The sequence below is a fragment of the Garra rufa genome, chromosome 11 (genome assembly GCF_049309525.1).
Source record: "Garra rufa chromosome 11, GarRuf1.0, whole genome shotgun sequence".
In the NCBI taxonomy this organism is placed as follows: Eukaryota; Metazoa; Chordata; class Actinopteri; order Cypriniformes; family Cyprinidae; genus Garra; species Garra rufa.
In genome coordinates, this window is record NC_133371.1 from 16,279,980 (window position 1) to 16,306,430 (window position 26,451).

The following is a 26,451-nucleotide window of genomic DNA, read 5'->3' on the forward strand; positions in this document are numbered from 1 at the left end:
GCCCAAATTATTTGTTGATTATCAGAGATGAGAATAACTGACACTCCTTTAAATGGTGCCTCTTTTAAAAAGCAGCACTTTGTTGGGCAACCTGTAGATGGAATGTCAGTGAAAGCACAGTATGGTACGATGGCATGTGACAAGTGGACTGTTAAAGATCCAACCAGGGATAATGTGTTTGTTATTGGAAACAAGATCTGCATTATACATAACATTGTGAAATGCAGTGATGGACTTTATGTAGTGTACAAAGAATTTTCAGAGAAGTCTTTGTTCTTCACTTGCCCATTTAATTCTGACTTTCTGAATATCCATGCTATTTCACAAACATCAGACGTACTCAAATGTCTTAAGGCTTCAGAGCTTGTCCAAAAATGTGTTGTTTTACCTTATAGAGATATTTTTGTGGCCATACCCTTATTTCATTCATTTTAAGAAAGCTTTGATAAGAAACAACAAAACTCCACAGGTTAAAGGTTTAGTTTACCCAATAATTAAAACTGTCATCACTTACTCACCCTGATGTTGTTTTAATTTTTGGTTGAACTAATCCTTTAAAAGATGACAGCATGAGAAATACCACTTGTTTTCAGAGTGTATATATACAGGTGTATTTCAGTAAAAGTCAAGGAAAAGTTAATTAATTTCAGTAATTTAACTCAAATAGTGAAATCTGTGTATTAAATAAATTAAGTGCACACAGACTGAAGTTTAAGTCTTTGATTATTTTAATTGTGATGATTTTGACATTTAGCAAAAACCCACCAATTCACTATCTCAACAAATTAGAATATGGTGACATGCCAATCAGCTAATCAACTCAAAACACCTCTAAAGGTCTCCTGAGCCTTCAAAATGGTCTCTCAGTTTGGTTCACTAGGCTACACAATCATGGGGAAGACTGCTGATTTGACAGTTGTCCAGAAGACAATCATTGACCTTCACAAGGAGGGTAAGCCACAAACCTTTATTTCCAAAGAAGCTGGCTGTTCACAGAGTGCTGTATCCAAGCATGTTAACAGAATGTTGAGTGGAAGGAAAAGTGTGGAAGAAAAAGATGCACAACCAACAGAGAGAACCACAGCCTTGAGAGGCGTGTCAAGCAAAATCGATTGAAGAATTTGGGTGAACTTCACAAGGAATGGACTGAGGCTGGGGTCAAAGCATCAAGAGCCACCACACACAGACATGTCAAGGAACTTGGCTACAGTTGTCGTATTCCTTTTGTTAAGCCACTCCTGAAAAGACAACTTCAGAGGCATCTTACCTGGGCCTAGAAGAAATTGACTGATGCCCAGTGGTCCAAAGTCCTCTTTTCAAATGAGAGCAAGTTTTGTATTCAGAGTTATGTATTTAGAAACCAAGGTCCAAGAGTCTGGAAGAATGGTGGAAAATCTCATAGCCCAGGTTGTTTGAAGCCCAGTGTTAAGTTTCCACAGTCTCTGATGATTTGGGGTACAATGTAATCTGCTGGTGTTGGTCAATAGCCATGGATGTCAACCAGATGAGCTCCAGAGACGGATCATCAATGAAGACCTCGCCAACCTAGACGGCCATCAGTGCCACACCACAGGATCCTGACCAGTTTTCTATAATCGGACATTGGTACAAACTGCTGGTTTCGTCTGGCCAGAGGAGAACTGGTCCCTCGACTGAGCCTGGTTTCTCCCAAGGTTTTTTTCTCCATTTCTGTCACCTGTGGAGTTTTGGTTCCTTGCCGCTGTCGCCTCTGGCTTGCTTAGTTGGGGACACTTTCCAGTGATATCGTATACTATTTGAACTGAACTGACAATGATATCACTGAATTCATTGATGAACTGCCTTTAACTGAAAACTGATTATTTACAATAATGCATTACTTACACACTATTGTTCTGTTTAAATACTGTGCAGTTCTGTTTAAATACTTGACACAATCTGTATTGTTAAAAGCGCTATATAAATAAAGGTGACTTGACTTGACTTGGTCCACTGTGTTTTTTACAAATTGAGGCAGATTAAAGCAATTAAAGCAAAAGGAGCCCCTACCAAGTATTGATTTACTTACTTACTATTTACTCCTTGTTTATTATTAGGGATTCACAATATTATCGTAATCGGCAGATAATGGCTTTAAATTAAAATAATGGCATCGGGCCGTTATGAAAAATTATGTCAATATGTCTTGCGGATAGGAGGAAAACATAAACTCACATGTGCTTAGGGTGTGCTAGCGATTAGATCACATCAGGAGTGTGGCTCATTCTTGAAGCAAAGTTTTGCCTAAATGATTAGATTCACTGTTTCACTACATTTAATCCAAGAATGCATTTACAGAATTGTAGTGCCTGGAGCCCATCAGACATGAAATAACTAGTTATATTCCTTAAATGACTTCTCCCCCGATTATCTCCATGATTAACACCTAGGTGCTATGAGCCAGACCTCTGGTACCTATCCAACTCATCCCCCCACCATTAAGATAAGACTCTTACAGAAATGCAGATGCACTTTCCTTATTCAGACATACAGTCCCACATACAGTTATATTGTATATATACTTATATTGTTGTTTCTGTTATGTATGTCGGCCTCAAACATTAATCCGCAATAGGTGAATTATTGTGCATGCTAAGACTCTCACATTTAGAATCACTCAGTCAACAGAGAAGATACATAGATCATGTTTGGTGTCTATGAGCAGCATTTATTATTCCCTAAATGTTAATGTTTGTGGCATCTTAATAACTCCTTGCTTTATAGGTATTATTGAACTTTTGGAAGTTTTGTGGCAAAACAACCAATCAGCTTCCACATGCGAAACACCGTTGTGAGAGACAAAGACTTTCAAGGGGGGGGGGAGGGGGCTCACCTAGCATTGGAGATGAGGCCTGCATTTAAAGCCATGCGGCCTAAAAACCTTCTTCAAGGCCAGGCAGACCAAGAAACAGGACTTTCGGAACTGAACACATACGGAACCAATGCACAACAACAAGAGCTTGCAAGTATCTGTCCTTTCTACAAACGTAGATAGCTGCGTTTAAGGCGTTTTATGAAAAACGATTTCAGGTTGTTCAGAACCGTTTCATTCCTGTCCCTTGCAAACTCACTTTCTGTCTCTCTCTCTTACTCTCTCTCTCTCTTACTCTCTCTCTCTCACGCGTTCTCTGTCTATTTGTGTTTTATGTACGTTTGTCTATGTGCGATCGTTTGTAAGTAGAATAGTTTAATAAACAACCATATATTCACATATAATGATTCTCTGTGCTGAATGCTTACATTACAAAAGTCACTTAAACTGTTTCGATCTCATATTGCTACCTTAAGCCCTATTTTGTTCAATTGTTTTAACTCCCTTCTGATTAGTAAAACACGTTGCCGTGACGACGAGCCAACGTAAGAGTAATGGGTATCACTGAAGAATTTGCTGGACAAAGAAACAAGTCGATATCATCATTACTGTTACTGATCAGAAACTGGAGATTGCATATATTTAATGACGATTATTATACACAATTTCCTGTGAGTTAAACTACTTTCCCTGACTGAAATGTATGTTTTAAATAACTTATTTCATCCTATTCATTGGTCAAAAAGACCTGGTGGAGATTTGCAGTGCACATGTGATGAGAGAAACAGTCTCATGCATGTACACACATATTGATTAATTTGAAATTCTTTGAGCTAACCAAAATTCTCTACAGAATGACGCGTTAAGTGTATGATAGTGTAAAAGCACATGCAGTGGCAGCCTCCCCTGCTTCCTAATGCCTGTTGAGTAAGGTGTTTTAATTTAACTATTTAAATTATTTATTTATTTATTTATTTATTTATTTTTATTATTATTACAGTTGTCTGATTGATTTTACTGTCTCAAGCATTCAGAAATCACACAAAAGAAAATTAAGCCGTTTTCCTACGATAAAGCCATGTTTAATTTTGACAAGGATTGTGATGTCCACATGTTTTTTGTTGAAGAAATATAGAGGCTGTAGCATTTCTATAGCAAGATTAAGTGCATGTTTGAATTAAATTTGATCATCCTGTAAAGCTGGCTGTACACTAGACGATTTTCAAATCTTAACCGATTTTAAAACCATGAGAGACCACAGACATGAAGACACTTTCTACAGATTTTAAAGGGGACATCGGATACCCATATTCCACAAGTTAATATGATGCTTTAGGGTCCTAATAAAAAGTTTGTAATATACTTTAATTAAAAATTCTCTATGGTAGTGTAAAAAAACCACTAATTTTACCTGGTAAAAAAAAAACACTGTACAACCCCATCCATTTAAAATTTAATTTAAAAACCGGAGTTGGAACCGAAACAAGATGACACCCGCAGAGAAGTTTGGCAATTACAGCTTATACTAGACGTGTCTGAATGGTTAGTTAACTTAATGTTACTTTGATTTATCTTTGTATGAACTGACAAGGTAGAGTACTGAGAGAGATACAAACACTATGTATTTACTGAGGTATAGAGACGAACGCGATGAGTTTACTGAGGTAACGTTATAGCTGATTGAAAGAGAGCAAAAAAGTGATCGGTTAACATAACTTACCCCATCCTAATATTGAAATACATAAATTTGAGTGTTAATATGTAATGCACATTAATTGTTTATTTCGTATTAGCCCACATTATGAAACCAATATGATTATTATTAATTACCAATCATTATTGCCACATTGTTTTTATATAGCCTAATGCATTTTAAGCCAATGGAACTATAATTTTAAGGCAGATGCGTTGGTAGTAGTAAAATTATTTCCAACATTAAATCACGTTATAAAAGTCAACAGCCTAAAACCGCCTAAACCTTTCACGGGATTATGATCTTAGCCTACCTAAAAAGTAATAAACGGGCTTTATCTCATCTCAACGGGCTTTTTTCTTTTCTTGGCGTAAATTAAATAATAAATCTGCTTATTATGATCAATTGTAAACATAAGAGTGAAGTGAAGTGAGGTGAGGTGACTGGGCGCAGATGGGATTGCGGCAATGGTGTGTCACGTGTGCTTAGCCTACTGCGTTCAAAGAACCTCATTATTGTTTATTTCTGTATCGGCCAAAATGAGTTGAACAATATCGGCAAAAATCCAATATCGTACATCCCTAGATATTATTGGTTATGTTTGGCTGTGATTGGTTTGTGTGATAAATCTTGCCTCTTTTGTTTGTGCCCGTCCTGCATCTGCAAATGAGCCTGAATGAATTACTGAATGGCCTTAATAAGAAGAACAACTCACACACCTAGATAACAACCCCTTTGTTAGGTCAAAATGAGACTACAAATGGTATGAAAACATGATCTGTGGAGTTTTTAGTGAGTAATCAGCTTGGTAAAACTTGAAGTTAATCTTTGTCTGTGACCAATATTTACCTATAGCTTTGATGACTGATGATCCAAAATTGAAAAAATAGTAAAACGTTAACTATTACAAAGAATAGCTGAACGTAAGTTCACAAATAAAATATATTGATTAAATGGTTACTGCCTTGAGTTATTACTAGTGCTGTCAAGCGATTAAAATTTTTGATCTAATTAATTACACGGTGTGGCGATTAATTAATCTAATTAATCGCATTTAATCGCACATATATACAGACATCACAAAAAGCAGTGTTTTACCATTTATTATTGAATACAAGCCTATAATATGGGGTGCACATAATTTTTTTTAGCCTGGTTCTCATAAGAGTACCTGCTGATTTGGTTTGGTCCTCACACTACACATAGTGTGACCCATTAAATATAAATGAATAATAGTGATAGTAATATATAATAAAAAAATAATAATAATAAAATAGTAAACAAAATAATAAAGTGTGGTAGTTGTATTATGGTTTAAAATTTTATTAAACCTAAAAATAAAATGATAGTATTTATTTTTTATGCGGCATTTTCATCATTTTCAAACCTAAATAAGCAAGCTTTTATTTTGGCGGGTTGCCAAAAGGGGGAGGGGCGCGTTAATTGCGTTAAAAATATTAACGCGTTATTTTTTCCGGTGATTAATTAATCTAATTAACACGTTAAATTCCCAGCCCTAGTTATTACACTAACTTAATTAAATCTATATTCAGGTTTAAGAAATAGAATATTGATTAACTTACATTATTGATTTAAATAATTATTAAAATATAATATTTTTTGCTTTTTCTGATAGTGTAAGTAATGAAAATTAATGAATAAATGAAAATGTGACTGGGACATTAATTTACATTTGTTAAAAAAATAGCCTCTCATTTCAGAACACCATTGCAGGCATGCACACACACACACACACACACACACACATATATATATAGGAATTCACAAACTGAAAAAACATGACATTTGATGTATGTTGGACCTTTGGACTTTATATGTATAACAAGTTTTAGCATTGAGTTTGATGATTATATTAAGGTATATCATGTGTTTCCCTTTCTTGCTAATTGGGAGTAGAAACGTGGGCAGCAGGGCCCTGACCAAGACTCTGTCCAGAACTGCTTTCAAGTGGCTTAAAGCCGAGTTCTTCCACAGTGATCCCAAATGCCCGCAGCTTTGCTTCAGAGGTCTTCAGCAGGTCATTATGTGCCTGTTGGTGCAAACAGACAGCTACACTTAATCATGATAAGCTATCATCCTTATATAGTACATTAGTACATACATATTATTTGAACAGTGGGAGACAGAAAAACAAAAAAGTCTAGAAAAAAAAAAACACATTTCAAAAAAGTTATAAATTGATTTCCATTTTAATGAGTAAAATAAGTATTTGATCCCCTATCAATCAGCAAGATTTCCAGCTTCCAGGTGTCTTTTGTACAGGTAACGAGCTGATCTCAGCTTGTTACCCGTATAAAAGACATCTGTCCACAGAAGCAATCAATCAATCAGATTCCAAACAGATGACACACAACTCTACATACCAATAAAACGCAATGACAACTCAGCGTACAAAAGACTAAGAAGCCTGTTTGCAAGAAATCAAAACGTGGCTTACAAATAACTTTATGCTGCTTAATGACGAGAACACCCAAATCATTCAATTTGGGCCAAATAAACATTTAAATGGCAATTCAGGTTGATCTTGGTGCACTTACTCCGTTTCTTACATCAGATGTCAAAGATCTTGGATTTCAATCGGACAACAGTCTCAAATTAGACAAGCAAGTTAATACAATAGTTAGCACCGGATTTTATCACATCCGTTGATTAGCTAAAGTCAAACCTTTCTTGAGCAGGAAAAGTTTTGAAACTATTATCCACGCTTTAATTTCCACTCGGCTCGATTACTGTAACTCTTTGTATGCTGGGTTACCTCTCTCTTCCATTTCTCGCCTTTAAATGGTCCAAAATGCGGCTGCCCGTCTACTCACTGGTAGCCGCAAACGAGATCACATCACACCCATTCTTCGCTCCCTGCACTGGCTGCCAGTACGCTATTGAATTGACTATAAAATCTTACTATTCGTGTAGAAAACTCTCAACAACCTAGCTCTGAGTTATCTCGCTGACTTACTCACCACCTACAATCCGGTCAGGTCTCTTAGATCCCAAGACGGTCCTCTTTTGCGAATACCACGATCTCGCTTGCAGCGCAGGGGTGACAGAGCCTTTGTAGTAGTTGGTGCTAAACTGTGGAACAGTCTGCCATTACCCATTAGAACTGCTTCCTCATTACCTGCATTTAAATCTCTGGTAAAAACGCATCTTTTCTCTTGTGCTTTTGATTGCTTGTAATTGGGGATGTATTTACTTGATTTTATATATACTTTTTATTTTTTATCTTATTTTTTAATTTTGTCCTGTGAGTAAATGTATGTTGTGTTGAACAGTATATTGAGATGTAGGCACACTGTAGCACGATACTACAATATTTTTTTAAAAGCAGATCGTGGAGACTTTTTAATCGTCTACGATCAAAAATCATCATAGTGCACACCCCTATGGCAAAGGCAACAAAGGGTTGGCTCAAGAAGAAGCACATTAAAGTCCTAAAGTGGCCTAGCCAGTCTCCAGACCTTAATCCCATAGAAAATCTGTGAAGGGAGCTGAACGTTCAAGTTGTCAAACGTCAGCCATGAAACCTTAATGACTCAGAGAGGATCTGCAAAGAGGAGTGGGACAAAATTCCTCCTGAGATGTGTGCAAACGTGGTGGCCAACTACAAGAAACATCTGACCTCTGTGACTGGCAACAAGGTTTTTGCCACCAAATACTAAGTCATGTTTTGCGAAGGGGTCAAATACTTATTTCACTCATTAAAATGCAAATCTAATTTTAACCTTTTTTAAATGCGTTGTTTTTTGTTGTTGTTGTTGTTATTTTGTCTCTCACTGTTAAAATAAACCCACCATTAAAATTATAGACTGATAATTTCTTTGTCAGTGGGCAAACGTACAAAACCAGCAGGGGATATTTTTTTTCTCACTGTATGTGCAAATAAAGTTTGATTTAAACCTTACACAGGAACCGGTTCTCACCTTACAAACTCGTGTCACTTCATACTGTAAGTCTCTGATAGTATGGTTTTTGGACTCCAAAATTTCCTAGACAAAAATAAAACTCATAATTATAGAGACACATTAACAAACGCTTCTGTAAAACTGTAAAACTTTTATTTTTGTATGACTGTATGTAACTACAGTATGTACACACGGAAATGTACCTCTAGTTTATGGGTGACCATGTTGAGGGTGCTGGGGTCCAGGTTGGAAGCAGACAGCACCTCACTGAGCTGTGCTTCCTTCTTCTTCAGTGTGTCATTGAGTGCACTCAGTTTGCACTCCAGTAGCAGGTTTTTAAAGCTACTCTTTTGCTGAACCTCTTGGATGGCTTTAGAGAATTTCATGTACAGTTCGTCTCGCTCCAACTGAACCTACACAACAAAATGTGTTAAATTCTGACAAATGCAGTAGTCCCAGTGGATCAATATAAACATATAAAAAAATCTGAGAGATAACTGTTAAGGCCCGTTCACACCAAGCACGATAACGATAACAATAACTATAACTATAAAGATAATATTCTAAAATTCTAGGTTCTAGGTTTTTTCTGTAACAGGCGCCATTAAGGGGCCACATGTTACATTCAGGGGCCAAGTACAGGGTACATTCAAGCACACAAAATAATTTATTCAGTACGGTACAAATACATTTCGGCAGTCATTCCTTTTTTCAAACGCTCTAATAAAAAAGTATGAGCCAGTAAAGTTCTTAATGATTTTTTTCATTTATTTATACTGTGTCCTTTAGGACACAATGCATAAATCACAAACACACACACACACAGAAATGTTGCGGGAAAAGGGGAAACTCCTTTTCCTCGATTTACTGAAGCCTATAATGTAAACACATTTTGCAGCTGCACAGCTAGCAGTGAGTGTCTGGCTCACTCATTGGCTGTGCTGCGGCAACTGCACATCCAATGCCGCCAAGGGGGCACGGCCTTAGCCCATATTATTATTTTACTGTCTATGACATTAGTCCCCGAAAAACGTGATTTTAGCAGGTTTAACGACTGAAGCGACAACTTGCCAGGTTACTATAGTGCGGCCGGCTACGCAATACTCGTTCCCTAATCAGGGAACTGAGGTTACGATAGTAACCGAGGAGGTCCCTTTCGAACGGCCACTTCGTATTGCGTAGTTAAAAGGTACGCAGTGGGGATGCCATGCAAAATGCCGCACTATAAGTAAGTGGTTGCTTTCTGCAGCTCAGGACCCCTCAACTCAGGATTTACCCAGTTCTACAGTATAAATCACTACACCTGCTGTTAATATTTACATAGGTCAAGTAGAAAAATTGTCCATAGGTTGTTTTAAAAGTTAATTTGATGAAAATTTGATTAGACCAAAATAAAAAAGCTTTATGCATTTTGTTTGTGATTTGTGTCGTACGACTATTGTGGATCTGACAAAATACTGTTATGGTAAATGTGATGTCCTAATTATAAAATATAAAAATCAAAATTTTTTTCACAAATTTCTGGAAATTACCACCACAAAATCAGTCATTTTGATTGCAAAAATCACACTGGTTTGATAAAGTTAACTACAGAATCTTTGCAAGCGCTATCTTAGCAAAAACATGTTAACATTGCTTACAAGTTTATTGGTTTACTTCGACAGTGCTTCCAGTGCTCCTTCCACAATTTAGTTAAAGGGGCTATATGTAACTTTCTGAAATTTAAACTCGCGACTGACACCTGTGGCCAAAAAACGGAACTGCTCTTCCTTTCTGCTCGCTCTAGCAGCGCGCGCTCGTACGTGCACACTTCACAAGTCATCCGCTGCAAAGAAGTCAACATCATGTTTACAGAGGTAAGAACAGTCAAATACATATATTGTTAGAGAAACTAAGTTTGTTTGCAATATATGACTAGCGGTGGTGGCAGAGTGATCTTTTCTCTACATAATCCATTCACAATCGAAGAAAAGTTTTGTTTGTCTAAGAGGACCAATCGTCCATGTATACCGTTTCAAGAATGACAAACACCAGTTTAAAAAAATTTGCAAGTAAATCGGCTAAATATGTGCAGTCATTGCTATGATTGACAGTAATAACCAGACCAAACAAATGACAAGCTGATGTAAAAAAAAGAGCTTAAATGATTGACTAAATTCAGAGTAACAAAACTACAGCAGTAACAAGTTTGTGTTGGTTAAATGTAGGCTATTTAATATATTTTCCAGTTCAAGATAAAACTTAAAAGTGGTTATTCAATTTTATAAAATATTTCAAATTCCTATCGATTCATATTGAGTGCATTATTTAATTATAATACCATACATATTTAACGTATTTGTAGTGAACTATATATTAGTATTTAAATAATTCACCCTTATAGGCTGTTTGTGTGTGAGCTAAATGACCTTCTGCACTTGCTATACTATATACTTTAGGGTGGTATTTAAATACTGGTAATAATATAATAAATCGAAAAGCAAGACGTCTTGAAAAATATAGGGAGAGGCAGCTGCATAATAAATAATCCTCTGCTGCGATCTATTGGTTATATGGGGTAATTCCATATTATTTTAGCCAAAAATAGACGTTGTTTTCCGTGAAGTCATTTTTTTCTGATGCCTTTTTATGAATGAAAAATTTGTCCTTAAAGTACATTTTATTTCACAGCTGTAGAGTTATAAAATAATAAAGGCTTTGAAATATTGCAAGATTTTAAAAATGTGTTCATGACTATAAAGGCAAGTTAGTGATTATCAATAATACGATTAAGATGTCCTGTAAGAGAAATATCGCTAGCTAGCTAACGTTAGCCTAAACACGTTATGATAGTATTTAGCTGTCAGCATTTAAATGTACAACTATGCAGATATGGTGAGTACGGATTACCAGGCTCATTTACATTAAATGTTGTTAAATAATATGAAACTTAATGTTCATGCCGCTAACATTGTTTATAATGTTGCAATTATAATTTTTCTCAGTTTCTGATAAGAACGAGGCACTAGCTCAGTCTCAAGAGTGTCCACCTAATATATAGCACATATACAATGAGCTTCAGCGGAAGTTTACGAGCTGGCTTATCATTTTGCGGAAGTTCTAAAGAATGCTCCGTGCATAAGGTCAATTGTCTTCAAGTTGTAAGTATTGTTAGATGGATTCTTTCTCCCGCCTACTGTCAGAGAAAGTTCTGGTATCGCCCAAGCCAAAGCCGCAAATATAAAGCCAAGACCTCTGCTTCTTCACCCAAGTTGCATCGACACATTACTGCCGCCAATTGTTTGGGGGTGGAATTGCATCTGTAATGGTTGTGAAGAATTCTCCGGTTGCTCTTCTCGTCGACGATTGATGGAAGGGGGGCCAATCAGGGGCCAATCAAATTTCAGAAGGGGCCAGGGCCCCTATGGCCCCGCCTCTAGAACCGCCCCTGAGGTCACATATTGTACACATTTGTGGAGGATTATTTTAGTTGTTGATGTCCTTACGAATATATGTTTTGCGGTATAAGTCCCAAAATCAATCTCAATATATTTGTACAGCTCCTTTTTTAAGAGATCTGTCAAGAACAGGTTATTTTTTAATGATAATTAATGTTTTTTTTTTTTTTTTTTTCAAACACCGAATGCAGTAAACTACATAACTGTTGCTTTAGTAAACCCCCTTTCACATTGCGGGCTGATTCCGGAAAATTACGGGAACAAGCGCTGTGTGAACAAAAGCCAGAACCAAATGCCATAAAGGCAGTGTTGTAGTGATGATGCATGTTATCGTGTGACTCTTCACAAGGAAAAAAATATTTGCAAAGTAGAAGCAGCAATCAGGCAGCTCCTCACTATCAGCACTGAAGCATAGATTGTTTGTCAGGTTAGTTTAAGTTTAGTGAAAAGTACATGTCGCATTACATCTCACATCCAAATGTCTTTACGGGTTGTGGGACACATTATCTGTGTATTTTCCGGAATGGCTGTGTGAAAGAGGCTGAAGTTGACGTGCCAATGGTCTTTTATATTTATGTTGTTCGGAAGCCTGTGCAATGATGTAGTTTCCTGACATCTATCAACTGAACAGCGTTTTCTCGACTTGTTTACCTGTTGTTGCTCAGCAATGGCATGGACGTGATGTTGTCTGGGGTTTTGGCAAAAGGAGGGTGACTGAAGGCGGTGACTGAGTAGATCGGACGTCACATTTTTATGGAAGTCACAGCGGTTTGTGAAAAGGCACAGCTACTTTATGCAGGCTGTGTGCATTTGAAATAGCAGGCAACATTGTAGAGGAGCAAACAGATATTGCACAGCAAACAGTAACATAAAACAGAAAATTACCTTAGGAATTCAGTTCTAGTTTGGACAACATTGTCTTGCCTCCTTTAAAGGTGCAGTAGAAACGAGTCTGTATTGTTTTTATTCCACTACATTGACTGTGTTAAAGATCAGAAAGTTTATGCTAAATTCATTGTTTAGAAGATGCTCTCGAAACGTGCATGCTGAGGACACCAACCAATTGAAGTTGTGTAAATGCAACACAATCAGACAGTTATCGTTCACTGTTGTGGGCGCAAATATAGTTATTAGGGGTTCGAGTGCGTAGCACTGAAACCCTATTGTATTTGTTAGGATTTTTATTATTATTAGGGGTTCGAGCACGAAGTGCTGAAACCCTATTGTAATTGTTAGGATTTTTATTATTATTATGTATATCACCTCAATCTTTGGTCAAATAAAAAAAATGTGGAGCTTGAACACTTGGTGGCGCTATAAAACGGGAAAAACATATTATTGGCTATAAATACACAGCCGTTAGTCCGATCGACTTAAAAATTGGTGTGCCGTGTCTTGGACCAAAGGGGCACAAGTGTCTATGAGGACATTGGCATATCTCAAAAAAACATGGCCGCCATTGGTCAATGAAGTTTGAGCACCTATTTGACAAGGTTAAGGGAGGTCAATCGGAACGGTGGGCATGTTTGACTCATGGCCCTAAAGGCCTGTAAGAATTTTGAAAGAAATCGCCCACTAGTTGGTGCTAACGACGTTTTTGGCTCTGTAATCGCGTGGCGTTTCATACATTCACACAATATATATATATCATTTGATAGATCTCCTCATGCCGAGAAAATTTGCTTCAAGAACCATTGCTGTCAATCAAATTGTTCATTAATTATTCACAAATATGTTAAAAACCTACTTTTGCGAACTAGTCCTAGGTTTTTTGCCCGATCTCGATCAAACCACTGCGGTAACATTCTCTGGACTCTCTAGATCAATAATTGTCGAAAAAATGTTGAATTTTGTCCTTTGGTTGGCTATAACAGGGTCATTTAGAAAAGGGGTGTGGCCACATATACTCAAAAGCCTATAGAACCTAAACAAAAACGCAAAACTTTACAAAAATTGGTGACAACATGAACCAGATGACCCTTAACAAGCATGCAATGTTTCATGAAGATCGGACCATAGGTGGCGCTATAACAGTTAAAAAGGTGTCCAAAACATGATTTTTCTATTGAATAAAGAACTAAAAACACAATTAAACATCCATATGTCCACAAATACACTATACCTTCATATCATATGATAGGTCTCCTCATTCTGAACAAGTTTGCCTCTAGGATCACTGTTGTTAATCAAGCTGTTCTTTCAATATGTGAGATTATTTAAAAAACAGACTTTGGTGAACTTGTCCTGGGTTTTCAACCCATACTCAATAAAATCAGTGCAGTACAATTCTCCAGACTCTCTTGGTCAGTAATTATCAAAAAAAGTTGAACATTTGCATTTGGACTGCTATAACAGAGCCATTTCATAATATGGTTTACATCTAGTGTAGCTAAAAGTCTACAAATACTAAAAGAAAACAAAAATTCACAAACCTAAGTAAAATCATGCATCATATGATTCAAAACAAGCATATGTTTATGGACATAGGGCAAAAAAAGGCAATGTAATCGTTATAAAGCTTAAAAACAATGCATCTCTTTTCAAACTACATGAAATTGCAACTATAGCCACTAGATGGCAGTAGAATACCACTAGTGGCTTTACTCATATTACTAGAACAGTGCTTTGTATGGTTTAATGGCTTTAAATGATACTAAATCACTGTTATACCTTTTCAAATCACATTTAGCCAAAGCTTAAAACTTAATTTATACAGATATATCATATTTGACAATTACACATGATTATGATTACAGTGAAACATGACAATGATATATCAAATTTTAAAAACACAAGTCTTAAGCATTTTGTCACTTATTTATTATACAAATCTATTATGTACAACAAAATATGTGTGCATCTGTCTGTGTGTGTAATCATGCTTAATGAACATAACAGTTTAACCATTTCATTTCTGTGTATGTTTCTGTTTGTGAGTGTATTCTTCATAATGGATGTGTTCTGGTGTCAGCCTATATTTCATGTTGGCCTGCACCCTAACAGCATAAAAGCCAAAAAAGGCCTTAAATGCTCAAACCCCGCTAAATGCTGCTTGCAGCTTTAATTGTTATTGTTATCTTTATCTTTATCGTTATCGTGATTGGTGTGAACGGGCCTTTATCCAATATAATAATGTTGTAAAAAATATACAGAATATATAATAAAACAAAAATTTACTGGCTGGAATGTACACAGGGCTCGCAAAATTTCAAAATCTCTGGTAGCTCTTCGGGTAGGTTCTCTTTAGATTTTGGTAGCCCAAAAATTTATTTAACTAGCCCAAATAAAAAAGACAATATATATATTTTTTAAATATAGAAAATCAGATAGGAGTCTAAATGTCAATCAAAATGTTTTGAATACACAAATATAAACAAATATCAAGGAAGGAATTTTATTTCGCTATTTAGTGTATCTGCAGAATTTTTAAATATCAATTTAGGGAATTTATGACCCTTTTTAAGAGCTGCACAAGTAAAATGAACAGCATGAGTTGGGTTGGACAATGTACGGTAGAATATTAAGCCATAAAATGACATGATTTATAATTCCGATACAGGTTCACACAAAAACAAAATATTTTATACAATGGCATTTCAGCCTTTATACCATTTAAAAAAAAAATCAAGTATATAATTGATTATATTTATTGAAATATTACTTAATTGTTTAGATTTTAGAAGGCACATTAACTTCTTACACATTTTACACAACTTTATGTGTTTGCTGCATAAAAACATGGGTAGATAATTGCAATCATTTGACCATAAACAGCTAAAAAAAATGTATTGGAAATAATTTATTCTGTCACAAGGTGGCGTTTTAGGAGCACTGAAATATAACAGTTTCCACAGTAACTCCTGTACACAAAGCAGCATTAACGCTGTTTTATCAGGCATGAAATGAAAATGCCAACGTCACGTTTCTTAGGACAGTCGGTTCCAACTAAATTGAAGGACCAGCAGGAGCCCTCTACTTCACGATAGCCCGTCGGGCAGTCCGGTGAAACATTTTGGTAGCCCTACCGGAAAGCACAATAGCCCCGGGACGTCGGGCTAGCGATTTTGCGAGCCCTGGTACTATTAGAGTGTGTACACAGAACAGAGGTTCCTATAATGTCATGGCAGACATGTTAAGATGAAGAAAACATTTACTTCTACTAAGCTGTCATAAGACCATTAAGGCTACTAGTTCAGTGTGTTATAAAGGTCTGATGCTGTTTCTCTAATTACCTTAGTGAATCTCTGTTCCAACACTTCATGCACCCACTTCAGTTCCTTCATTTCTCTCTCAGATATTTTGAGACAAGCTCTTGTTCTCTGACAGCAAAAGAAACAACAAAAATTCCATACATTACAAAGATTAATTAAAACTATTGTTATAGATAACATTTAACACTATCACAGTTCATTGTCTGCTACGGTACACCCTGAACATACAGCTAGAGCACTCCTGTCCTTCTCATAGTTGGCAAGTTGTTTCTGGAGTTCTGCAACTTCCTCTTTGGCCTTTTGTGGAGACTCTCTAAGGTACTTATTCTCCTCAAGCACTTCAGCCATATCTTTATTTCTCTTCTCTTCCTTCCTTTTCATCTCCTTTAACTCTTTCTGCACACATTTCACCAGAGAAGAAAATGAGTAAGAACTGAACATACTTAAATATAGCTTGATTGCCAGATAAACATAGTTAATGTAATAATTGTGAAGATGTAATGATGATATGAACAAAGTTCCTAAAAACAGCTTAATGAGAGAAACTTTGATTTATAATCATTAAAAATGCATGCATGCGTTCACATTAACATCCAGCAGCATTTTGTTTTCACCTTGAGTGAAGTGATTAGGTCCAGATTCTTGTAAACAATGTCACTGAAGTAGTTTCTGATGTCTCTGAAAGCTTTCTCATGATTCTTCATGAGCATGTTGATGTGACTGTTCTTTCGCTCCTCGACCTCATGAATCTCTGTTTTGCGTCTTAGTTCTTCCTCCTGCCGTAGTTTCTGCATCCTTTTCTTATACTTAGACTCAATTTCTGTGACAACATTTTCACTCCCATGTTAAATCATTGAATCAAGTTTTTCCTGCCTAAAAAACTATTCACTTCCCAACCCATTTTTATTAATGCCACCATTATACTGTCATAGTATTTAACTGAGAACATTTACTACTCATCAAAATACTTCAAAATGTAAAAATGAAAAAAAAAAAAAAAAAAAAAAAAAAAAATCCAAACATTGCATTCAATTTAAAAATTACAAAAACAGAAAACACATCATTAGTTAACCAGTGTGTACTTGAGATTTTTTTTTTTTTTTTCATTACTATGTAACCCCATTTAATGCTTATTTGGGCAATGCTACAACCATGACAACCAATATTCATGTTGCACATGTACATATACATTATAGAACACACTTTGTAATGGTCACAAAATAAATTCTTCATTAAATTTAGTACCTACTCTGACAGTACATGATTTTGGACATAGCACATGTTTCCCTAATAAAACACCTGATACAACTTAACTCTGAAAAAGACACACATGATGTGTCTGATATCACCCCATTCTTTCAATCACTATTGCCTACATTATTTCTGTTTCTGAATTTAGCATTGTTTTTTAATAGAGGGCAGGATTTTAGAGAGCACAAATCCAGCAGCTCACAGCAAATTAACAATTAGGGGGTGTGATTAAGCATATTCTGCCCAAACTATCAAAATGACACTATCAGAGAAGGAATAGCATTCGTGGAAGCAAATTTTCAGATCTTTTTTAAATATTACCAAGACAAACAATTTATGCTGTGGATTTACTTACATGGATTAATTGTTCACCTCAAGACAAGCAATATGCTAATGCTCATAATAGAGACAATTAATATTGATTTCATGTGGATTTTAAGTCTAAAATCCCAAGTAATGCAATGACTGACTTAAAGAAACACAGTTGCCTTTGTTTCTAAAAGTGTCAATATTAATTCAAGAGAGTTAATAGCCCCTTTCACACAGCAATCCCGGTGAATTGCCGTAAAATTACCAGTATGATATTACGGCTAAATACGGAAATATGCTGCTCACACAAGCAATGGCATTCTGTTTTTTAATGGTAAAAAAACATTCACACAACAGCATCATTCCAGCAATTTACTGGTAATGTTACAACTACCCTTACTAGTAAATTTGCGGAACAAATTTACAGGTAATTTACCAGTAAAGACTGTATATGTGAAAGGGGCTAAAGTTTACAATTACACTTACACCCTTGTTTGTTAAAAAATAGCTTTTAGTTTAGCCTCTAACTCAATATCGATAAACATTATTTGCTCGCCTAGCACGGAAATTTAGCATATGCGATTTTTACTTGCTTTGTAGAGGGTCGATATAGTGCTCAAAATTAGTTCTATGCAACAAGAAAAATTTTGTAAAAAAAATGCAGCCCATTCAAATCTATAAAGACAAAGACTTTACCTTGTACTTGTCTGGCAAAACCATTTCTCAGAACAGTAATTTTCTCATCGTGTTTCTGTTGAAAGACAATTTTGTTTATTTTCATTTGAGATCTAATGCAAAAATGTAACACTGATTGTAACTGTAATCATTATACCCAGAGTGCAAATTACAGTGAGGGGAATTGGGATTAGTGTACTTGTAATATAAAGTTAAAAATATTGAATATAATGGTCCTTTCAAGCACCAAAAGCCATAAAAAAAATAAATTAAAAAAAAAAAAAAAACATTAAGATGGGTGTATCTATTGCACACTGACAACACAGGTTGTTCTCCTAACACAAAATATATTTCTTTATGTCCGTAAATATGTAGGGAAAAAAAAAAAAGAGAGATATCTGAGATTCAAGTATACAAGTAAATAATACAATACAAGCCTCTGTTACCAAAATGCAAAATTCAAAGTTTACCATTCAATATTCACAACATTACCAACAATTTATGTTTGTCCCTTCCTCCCACACTGTATAATTTGCAATCATATTGTAATCATAACTCATACCAGATGAAGGTTCTTGATCACATTCTCACTGGACAGCTCCTGCTCTTTAATGTCCACTTTTAAGCAGCACATGTCTTTCTGCAGCTTATTCTCAAGGTCAGCGTGCTCCTTCTGCAGCAGTTTGGTGCTGACAACACTTTCAGCCTTCAGCTCAGAGAGCATGTTCTGCTGTTCATACAGCAAGTGCTTCACCTTCTGCTTATAAACCTGAACAAAAACAGATTAATATCACAAAGTATTATGTTCATTATGAACCAAAATTAATTAATTCAAAGTTCAATTTGGGACTTCCTGTGACGCCATGACTGAATAGACATCGATAAATGAGGTCTCCGTTAAGTTAGTGTTAAACCAGCTAAAATAACAACTTATACACAGTAAATAAAACACCATTTGCAACATAAAGATGAGCTCATCTGGGACAAAACATGATAATCTGAGAGAGCGAGACCAAAAGAAACGGTCGCTAAGTCCTATTCAGACGCGGGCTAGCACTGAATTAGCCATTGCGGATCTGGTTGGTGAACTTAAACAAATGCACAAGGAAAATCAGCAGAGTCACATTGGAACGAAATAATCGCTGACAAGACTAGAAACTTCGGTCAAAGAATTGAAAGATCAAATAACAAAGTTGGAAACGCGTATCGTAGAGGCCGAAGAACGTATAAGCAACAACGAGGACTCCGTAATACGACAAGGGAGGGCGATTCGATACCTGCTGCAACGCGAGGTGGATCTATGAGCCAGGTGCAATGATCTGCAAAACAGGCTAAGACGGAATAACCTAAGAATTTACCAAGTGCCCAAAAACAGCGAAGAAGGGAATAATCCAGCTGAATTTGTGAAAGACCTACTCACTGTATCTTTAAACTTTCTTCCTGATGTTGAAATAAAAATTGAAAGGGTTCACAGAGCTCTGGCTCCCAAATCAAAAGACACGGAACCACCCAGGTCAATAGTGGTAAAATTCACAGATTTTTCAGTGAAAGAAGCAATCCTACGCCAGGCCTGGCTACAAAAACAAGTCATGTATAACAACAAACAAATTTATTTAGACCACGACTACTCTCCTGATCTGCAGAGAAGAAGGGCTCAGGTGCGAGATGTGATCAGACAACTCAAGACGAAGGGCATTACTGCACGGAGCTTCTACCTGGCACAACTGAAGATTAGCCTGGATACCGGCGACAAAACTTTTTCCAAGCTGGCGGACGCCCTACCAACACTACAGGAACTCGGTATCAAGATACCAATGGGGGAACGCGATGCTTTGGAGATGGAGATGTCAAAATCCCTCTGGCAGACGCGGAGAGGAGGCCGCCAGATTAATCAGGCTACGCTGTCAGACGCAGATGTTAAAGTTTTCTTCTCTGGCTAGAGGATTTTGTTTTTTTGTTTTCATTAACAAATGCAGAACTATAATTATTGCCCTCCCACCTCCCTGTTTTGGAAAAGTGAGGTAAGGACTTTGTTACTTGTTACTGGGAGGGATATAGTAGAGACTTTATTATGATTGACATTTATACCGTGACTACATTAGGACTGGTACATTTTTGTTTGTTTTTTTTCAATAATGGCGGACATAATAACATTTTATGAGTGAACTATACTCGCCTGTTGGGCCGAGACTTTCTCAAGGGAGATATTTGAATCATAAGGTCGCATACACGCCAAATATTTTTTCCCCAGAGAGACTGAGTCACAACTCTCTGCCCACTTTTAATCAGGAACTGGTTGCCTTTTTGTATTTCTGTTTAGTTGAATATTCTTTATGTAAAGTGCAAACAGTTGGATGTGATGCAGTTCAATTTGATGTTCAAGTTCATTATTCACTCCTCCTTGACAGCGGTAATATTATTTCACGAGTTCACACTCTCATATAATGTGAAAAGGCAAAATGGTAAGCATTTTTTGGCGTGCTGTCCAAGGGGAGGGCTCCGAGCTCGGGATGGAGCCCGAACCTGGAGATGGACCCTACCGTTCTCCTGATCCTCCTGAGGCAGGGGGAACGCTCTCTTGAGGACCACACACGTGAGTTTCTCCTCCTGGCCAACCAGTCACACTTCCCGGATAGCAGCCTATGCGTCTACTATTTCATTGGACTGAATTCTACCACCAAGGCGCTGCTATCTGGGGAGGGTCCTCAAGAGAGCCTGCCAGATTACATCGAGTGGGTGCTGGCGTCCTGTCAATCATCATGGACCATCGACTTCGTTGAAGAGGACGTCAATCCCACTCCTGACCCAGAACCCAGCCAAACATCACCCCGACAAGTACCCCACCTGCTTGAAGAATGTGCTATACTTCTGCTGTCATCCTTGTTTGGAACTATTTTCGTTGGTGAAACAGAACAAAACAGTAAATATTTTGCTTAATGTAAGTAACTACTTGACTAACTAGTTTATTAAAATAAAATTAAATGTAACGTTTGTAATCGTGAGATTATTCAGCAAAAAGCTACCTTGGTATATTACTGAACTACATCATGTTATAAATAAACAATACATTTTCAATTGTTGCCTCAGTGTGTTTCTGTAAAGTTTCTATGTGTGCTGTTATGCTCATTTGTTTTAAAGTATGTCACAAATAGACCAGAAATACACTATCAATTGCTGTTTATGTTGAATGTATTAAAACAGGAATCTTTCTTGCCTTTTGATGCTTCACTGGCTATTTTTGTCACTTCAGTTTTAATCAGGCTGTTCGTTCGGTCGGGCAAGAAAAAAAAACATTTAAAAAGTATCTTGAAGGCTAGCTCGACCTATATTTATTATTATTATTATTATTGAGACCATTATTATATACAGACCTGTATTGCGCTACTCAATCTTGAGTCCGTTAGACACTGCAGTCATGCCAGTCGCGTCTTGAAAATACACAATCACGCCCATAGGTATCTATGATCACGCCAGCCTCACTTTTTTTTTGGCATGCGCGTCTAATTGCGCACTTACGGTATGGGTGCTGGGAGTGGTCAAAATGGATGTAAAGACGCTGTTAGAACGACATTTTCTTTATGCTTTACCTGACATTTTCCATCAGGACCTAAATTAAATAATGAAGACTGAAGATATTTTAGCGGAAGTGTGACCAAAACTATTTAAGACCTATCGAAACTGAATTTAAGAATTAAGGCCTTTTATTAGAAAAATGTTATTTCAGACTTAAGGATTCGCAGATACTCTGTTTGGAGATATCTCCACCCAAAAGAAAAAGATTTCACATTTATGTCACAAACACATGGAAGCTATTCTAGACTGGATTTGTTCTGCATTTCAAAAACTGAACTAGAAGTGCAGTGCAATATAGAGCCTAATACTTTGTCAGATCATGGCCCTGTTATTTTAAAACTAAATTTGGGGCAGCACAAACAGTTCAAATATTGGAGACTAAATGTCTCAATATTGAATAACGTAACACACAAAGGAAATACAGAGGGAATGGGAAGATTATATAAAAAATAAATGATAATGGATCTGTCTCTCCTTCTGTGTTATGGGACGCTGCCAAAGCACTAATAACAGTCTAGTAGAGCTGTCCCAAAAATTAAACATCCATGTACGGATATTATGACATCACAACCTAAAAAAAAATTGCAGACGCATTTAAAGATCATTATATAAAAAAAATATATAAAAAGGATGAACAGTCAAATAAGGAAGAAAAATAAAACAATTTCTGGATTCTGTTAAACTGAATAGACTGACAGGGGAGGACTCTGAAGTAATGATTAGTCCCATTAAAGAAGAGGAAATTAAGAAAAGTATTGGTAAACTCAAGAATAGTAAGTCGCCGGGAGTAGATAGCTTCCTGGGAGAATTTTATAAAGCTTTCATAAATTAATTAACCCCAATTCTGTGTTGAATGTACAATTAAGCATTAGAAAAAGGAGATCCCCCAAAGACTTGGGCTGAAGCAGTAATAACAGTTATCCATAAACCCAGAAAAGACCCCACTTAATGTACAGGTTATAGGCCCATAAGCATTCTCTGCCAGGATTTACACATTTTAACTTCAATTTTAGCAGAGAGAATTCAGACACATATTAAAAAATGTGTGAAGCCAGACCAGACAGGATTTGATAGTGGACGCCATGGTACTGACAATGTTAGGGAGAGCTCTAAACATACAGATGCTTGCTGGAAAGAGAAAGGTTCCTTCAATGTTACTTAGTTTGGATGCGGAAAAGACGTTTGATAGATTAGATTGGATGTATTTGAAACAAACACTAGCATACATGGGGTTTCATGACACATTTATAAGATGGATACAAATATTCTATCTTAATCCTAAATCAAGAGTTAGGGTGACCGGTTACTGTTCAAAGTTCTTTGATCTAGGGAGGGGAACAAGACAAGGAGATGCTATGTCTCCTGTCTTATTCGCTCTGAGCATTGAACCTTTGGCATACCATTACACCTAAAATTTCACAGTTGTATCAGGCAAATTATGACAAGTTGATCCACACAATTAAAAATGATTTACTAAAATGGGAGGTTTTACCACTTTCATTGTTTTGTAGGATTGAGACAGTGAGAATGAATGTCTTACCTAGACTGCTCTTCTTATTTCAGTCCCTCTCTGTATGGATTGCGGCATCTACATTTAATGTGCTGGATAAACTCATATCAATTTATTTTACCTTCATTCACTGCTGCTGTCAAGAAATGTTTAATTCTCTTAAGATATCTTCGCGTAAGATATCTTACCCTAGGGGAAAATCCTTTTCCGCGAGATATTGAAGCCAAAAATTATCCTTAATTTTGTAATAATGCAAAACGCGTTTCTTTCCAGCATACAGACATAGGCGAGACAGCTTGCGCGCCTATTGGCTGTTCTGCGGCAACTGCAGCAGCCTATCGAGCGAGGCCTAGCGTGACGTCAGACCCAATGAGGGTGCTTCGCGCCCACTGCGCCACCTCCCGCCGAAACGGGCGTGGTCTAGGCCTATAAATACCGCTCGCGGGCAGCTATTATCTGATTTTTTCATCCTTCAAGCGAAGCACACGCATCGCTGGAGCTGGAGAAGAAGCCGCGCCGTTGATTGAGAGCACCTTCAGCGGGACGAGTCACTGAAGTCGCTGGCCATGCCGCCTTCCTTGCCTTCCTGCTGCGCTTTCCGGCGCTTATATCCTTTACGCTCTGTAATCTGTGTGTCACACTTTCTAAAAGAGCAAAGGCGTCTTTATAAGATGCCTTCCTGCAGCTCGTGCAGAGCCACACTCAGCGACGGGGACCGCCACGTCATTTGCGTTTCCTGCCTGGGTAAAGAACACGCAGCTCTCGCGCTCGCTGACGGTGGTTGCCCTCACTGAGGACTCGCCTGGCCTTCTTCATCGAGGCTGCTCCCCCGCCCGCTGCGGCTTCGCGCCGTAAAAAGCGCCGTGCCCATCATCATCATCATCATCATCATCAAAAAGCGCCGTGCCCAGCGGGCCCCGGAACCTTCCCCCAGCCGCCAAAGCTCGCCGGTTCGCCCGCCTCGCGCTTAGCCTGCGTCGAGGCCAGCGCCTTTTCTTCCTGAGTTGCATGAAGAACTTTCCTGGAATGCCCCCTACTCAGCGAGAGTGCGTCCTTCTACTTCTTTGGCGTTCTCTACGGTTGACGACGCCGAGAACAGAGGATACCTCTCACTGCCGCCGGTCGAAGAGGCGATAGCAGCCCACTTATGTCCGCCCTCCACTGGACGGCGCGCTAAGTTGGCCCTGCCCTCTAAAGCATGCCGCACAACGTCAAGCCTGCTCCGCCGCGCTTTTGCCGCCACCGGGCAAGCCACGTCAGCGCTGCACACCATGTCCACGCTGCAGATTTTCCAGGCCGACCTCCTCCAAAGGCTGGATGAGGAAGAACCCGACGCGATCTGCGTGCCGGACCTGAGAAGCGCCACGGACCTCGCCCTCCGCGCTACTAAGTTTGCAGCACAGGCCATTGGACGCAACATGGCCTCTCTCACTGTGACCGAGAGGCACCTGTGGCTGATGGTCTCACTTCAGCTCTGCAGCAGGCCATGCGAAACCGCCTACGGAGATTGGTTCGTGTCAGTAGATTTGAAAGACGCATATTTTCAAATACAGATAGCGCCACATCACAGGCGGTTTTTGAGATTCGCCTTCGAGGGCCAGGCATATCAGAACACAGTCCCAGGTTTATCCCTGGTACCCCGCACATTTACGAAGTGCATGGATGCAGCTCTCTCACCCCTCAAGATGAGGGGCGTGTGCGAATACTGAACTATTTGGACGATTGGCTTATTCTACTGCAATCTTGCTCAGTGCTCATAGAACACATGAACATTTTACTCAATCACCTCGAGAATTTGGGTCTCAGTGTCAATTGGTCGAAGAGCTCTCTGTCCCCCAGTCAGAAGATTTCTTTCCTGGGCACAGAATTGGACTCACTGTCCATGATAGCACGACTATCACCACAGCGCGTGGTAGGCATTCAGCGTACAGCGGACTCGTTCCACTGCGGCTCGTCTGTCCCGCTTAAGAAATTTCAAAAAATGCTGGGTCTCATGGCCTCAGCATCATCAGTCCTCCAGCTGAGTCTGCTCCGCATGCACCCACTGCAGTTCTGGCTGAAAGCGCGTGTCCCGCCCCAAGCGTGGGCATCCGGTCGACTTCGCCTCAAGGTCAATCAGAAGTACGTCAGCCCTGAAACCTTGGAAAACGGACGACTGGTACCAATCAGGTGAAAGCCTGGGGACTTCCTCGAGGATAAGAGTGGTGTCCACGGACGCATCCACCTCGGGATGGGGGGCGCTGCTCGAGGGCAGACCGTCCTTTGGCCAGTGGTCAGAACGGGAAAAGCTCCTGCACATCAACTGCCTCGAAATGCTGGCAGTAGAGAACGCGCTTACGCGTTTCTGTCCCCAAATAAAAGGACGCCACGTCCTAGTCCGCTCGGACAACATGTCTGTGGTGTCCTACATAAATCGCCAGGGCGGCCTCAGGTCCACAAACCTGTACAGGCTAGCAGAACGCCTCCTGATATGGGCTCAGCACAACCTGCGCTCGTTGAGAGCAGCGCACGTGCCGGGGCTCCTAAACATAGGACCAGACAGACTGTCCATGAACAATGTTCCGGCAGGCGAATGGTCTCTGCACTCGCAGACAGTCCAATTACTGTGGAAGAACTTCGGCAGAGCGGAAGTAGACCTTTTCACATCTCAAGAAAACGCTCACTGTCCGGAATTTTTCTCCAAGAGCAGGGACGCGCTGGCTCACGTATGGCCCCGCCGTCCTCTCTATGCGTTTCCCCCCGTCTCTCTCCTGCCTCAGGTGATAGAGCGGATCAGGGAAGAAGGATGCTCAGTATTGCTGGTAGCACCGTTCTGGGAAAATCAGCCTTGGTTCCCAGCTGTGATGCAGCTGGCGAGCACTGTTCAGTGGCCAGTGCCAGTGAGGAGAGACCTCCTCTCTCAGGCCCACGGCTCGATATGGCATCCTCACCCAGTGTTGTGGTCCCTTCATGTCTGGGCCACCAACAGATATATGATAAACTCTCTAAGGGAGTACTAAACACGATCACGCAGGCTAGAGCTCCGTCTACAAGACGGCT

The 26,451-nt window shown here is 38.6% G+C and overlaps 1 protein-coding gene across 1 annotated transcript in view; it reads right to left on the reverse strand.

Annotated features, from left to right (window-relative positions):
* Positions 1–952: 952 nt before the first annotated feature.
* The window catches only part of drc4 (dynein regulatory complex subunit 4), a 60,263-nt gene continuing 34,764 nt past the window's right edge, over positions 953–26,451 (reverse strand). Inside the window, exons 4-11 of the mRNA XM_073850853.1 lie at positions 18,892–19,098; positions 18,351–18,405; positions 16,709–16,914; positions 16,323–16,490; positions 16,116–16,202; positions 8,650–8,859; positions 8,465–8,530; positions 953–6,573 (exon numbers count right to left, since the gene is read on the reverse strand). Of these exons, the coding sequence (XP_073706954.1) occupies positions 6,427–6,573; positions 8,465–8,530; positions 8,650–8,859; positions 16,116–16,202; positions 16,323–16,490; positions 16,709–16,914; positions 18,351–18,405; positions 18,892–19,098 (1,146 nt within the window). The 3' untranslated portion in view covers positions 953–6,426. The remainder of the gene's footprint in view (positions 6,574–8,464; positions 8,531–8,649; positions 8,860–16,115; positions 16,203–16,322; positions 16,491–16,708; positions 16,915–18,350; positions 18,406–18,891; positions 19,099–26,451) is intronic.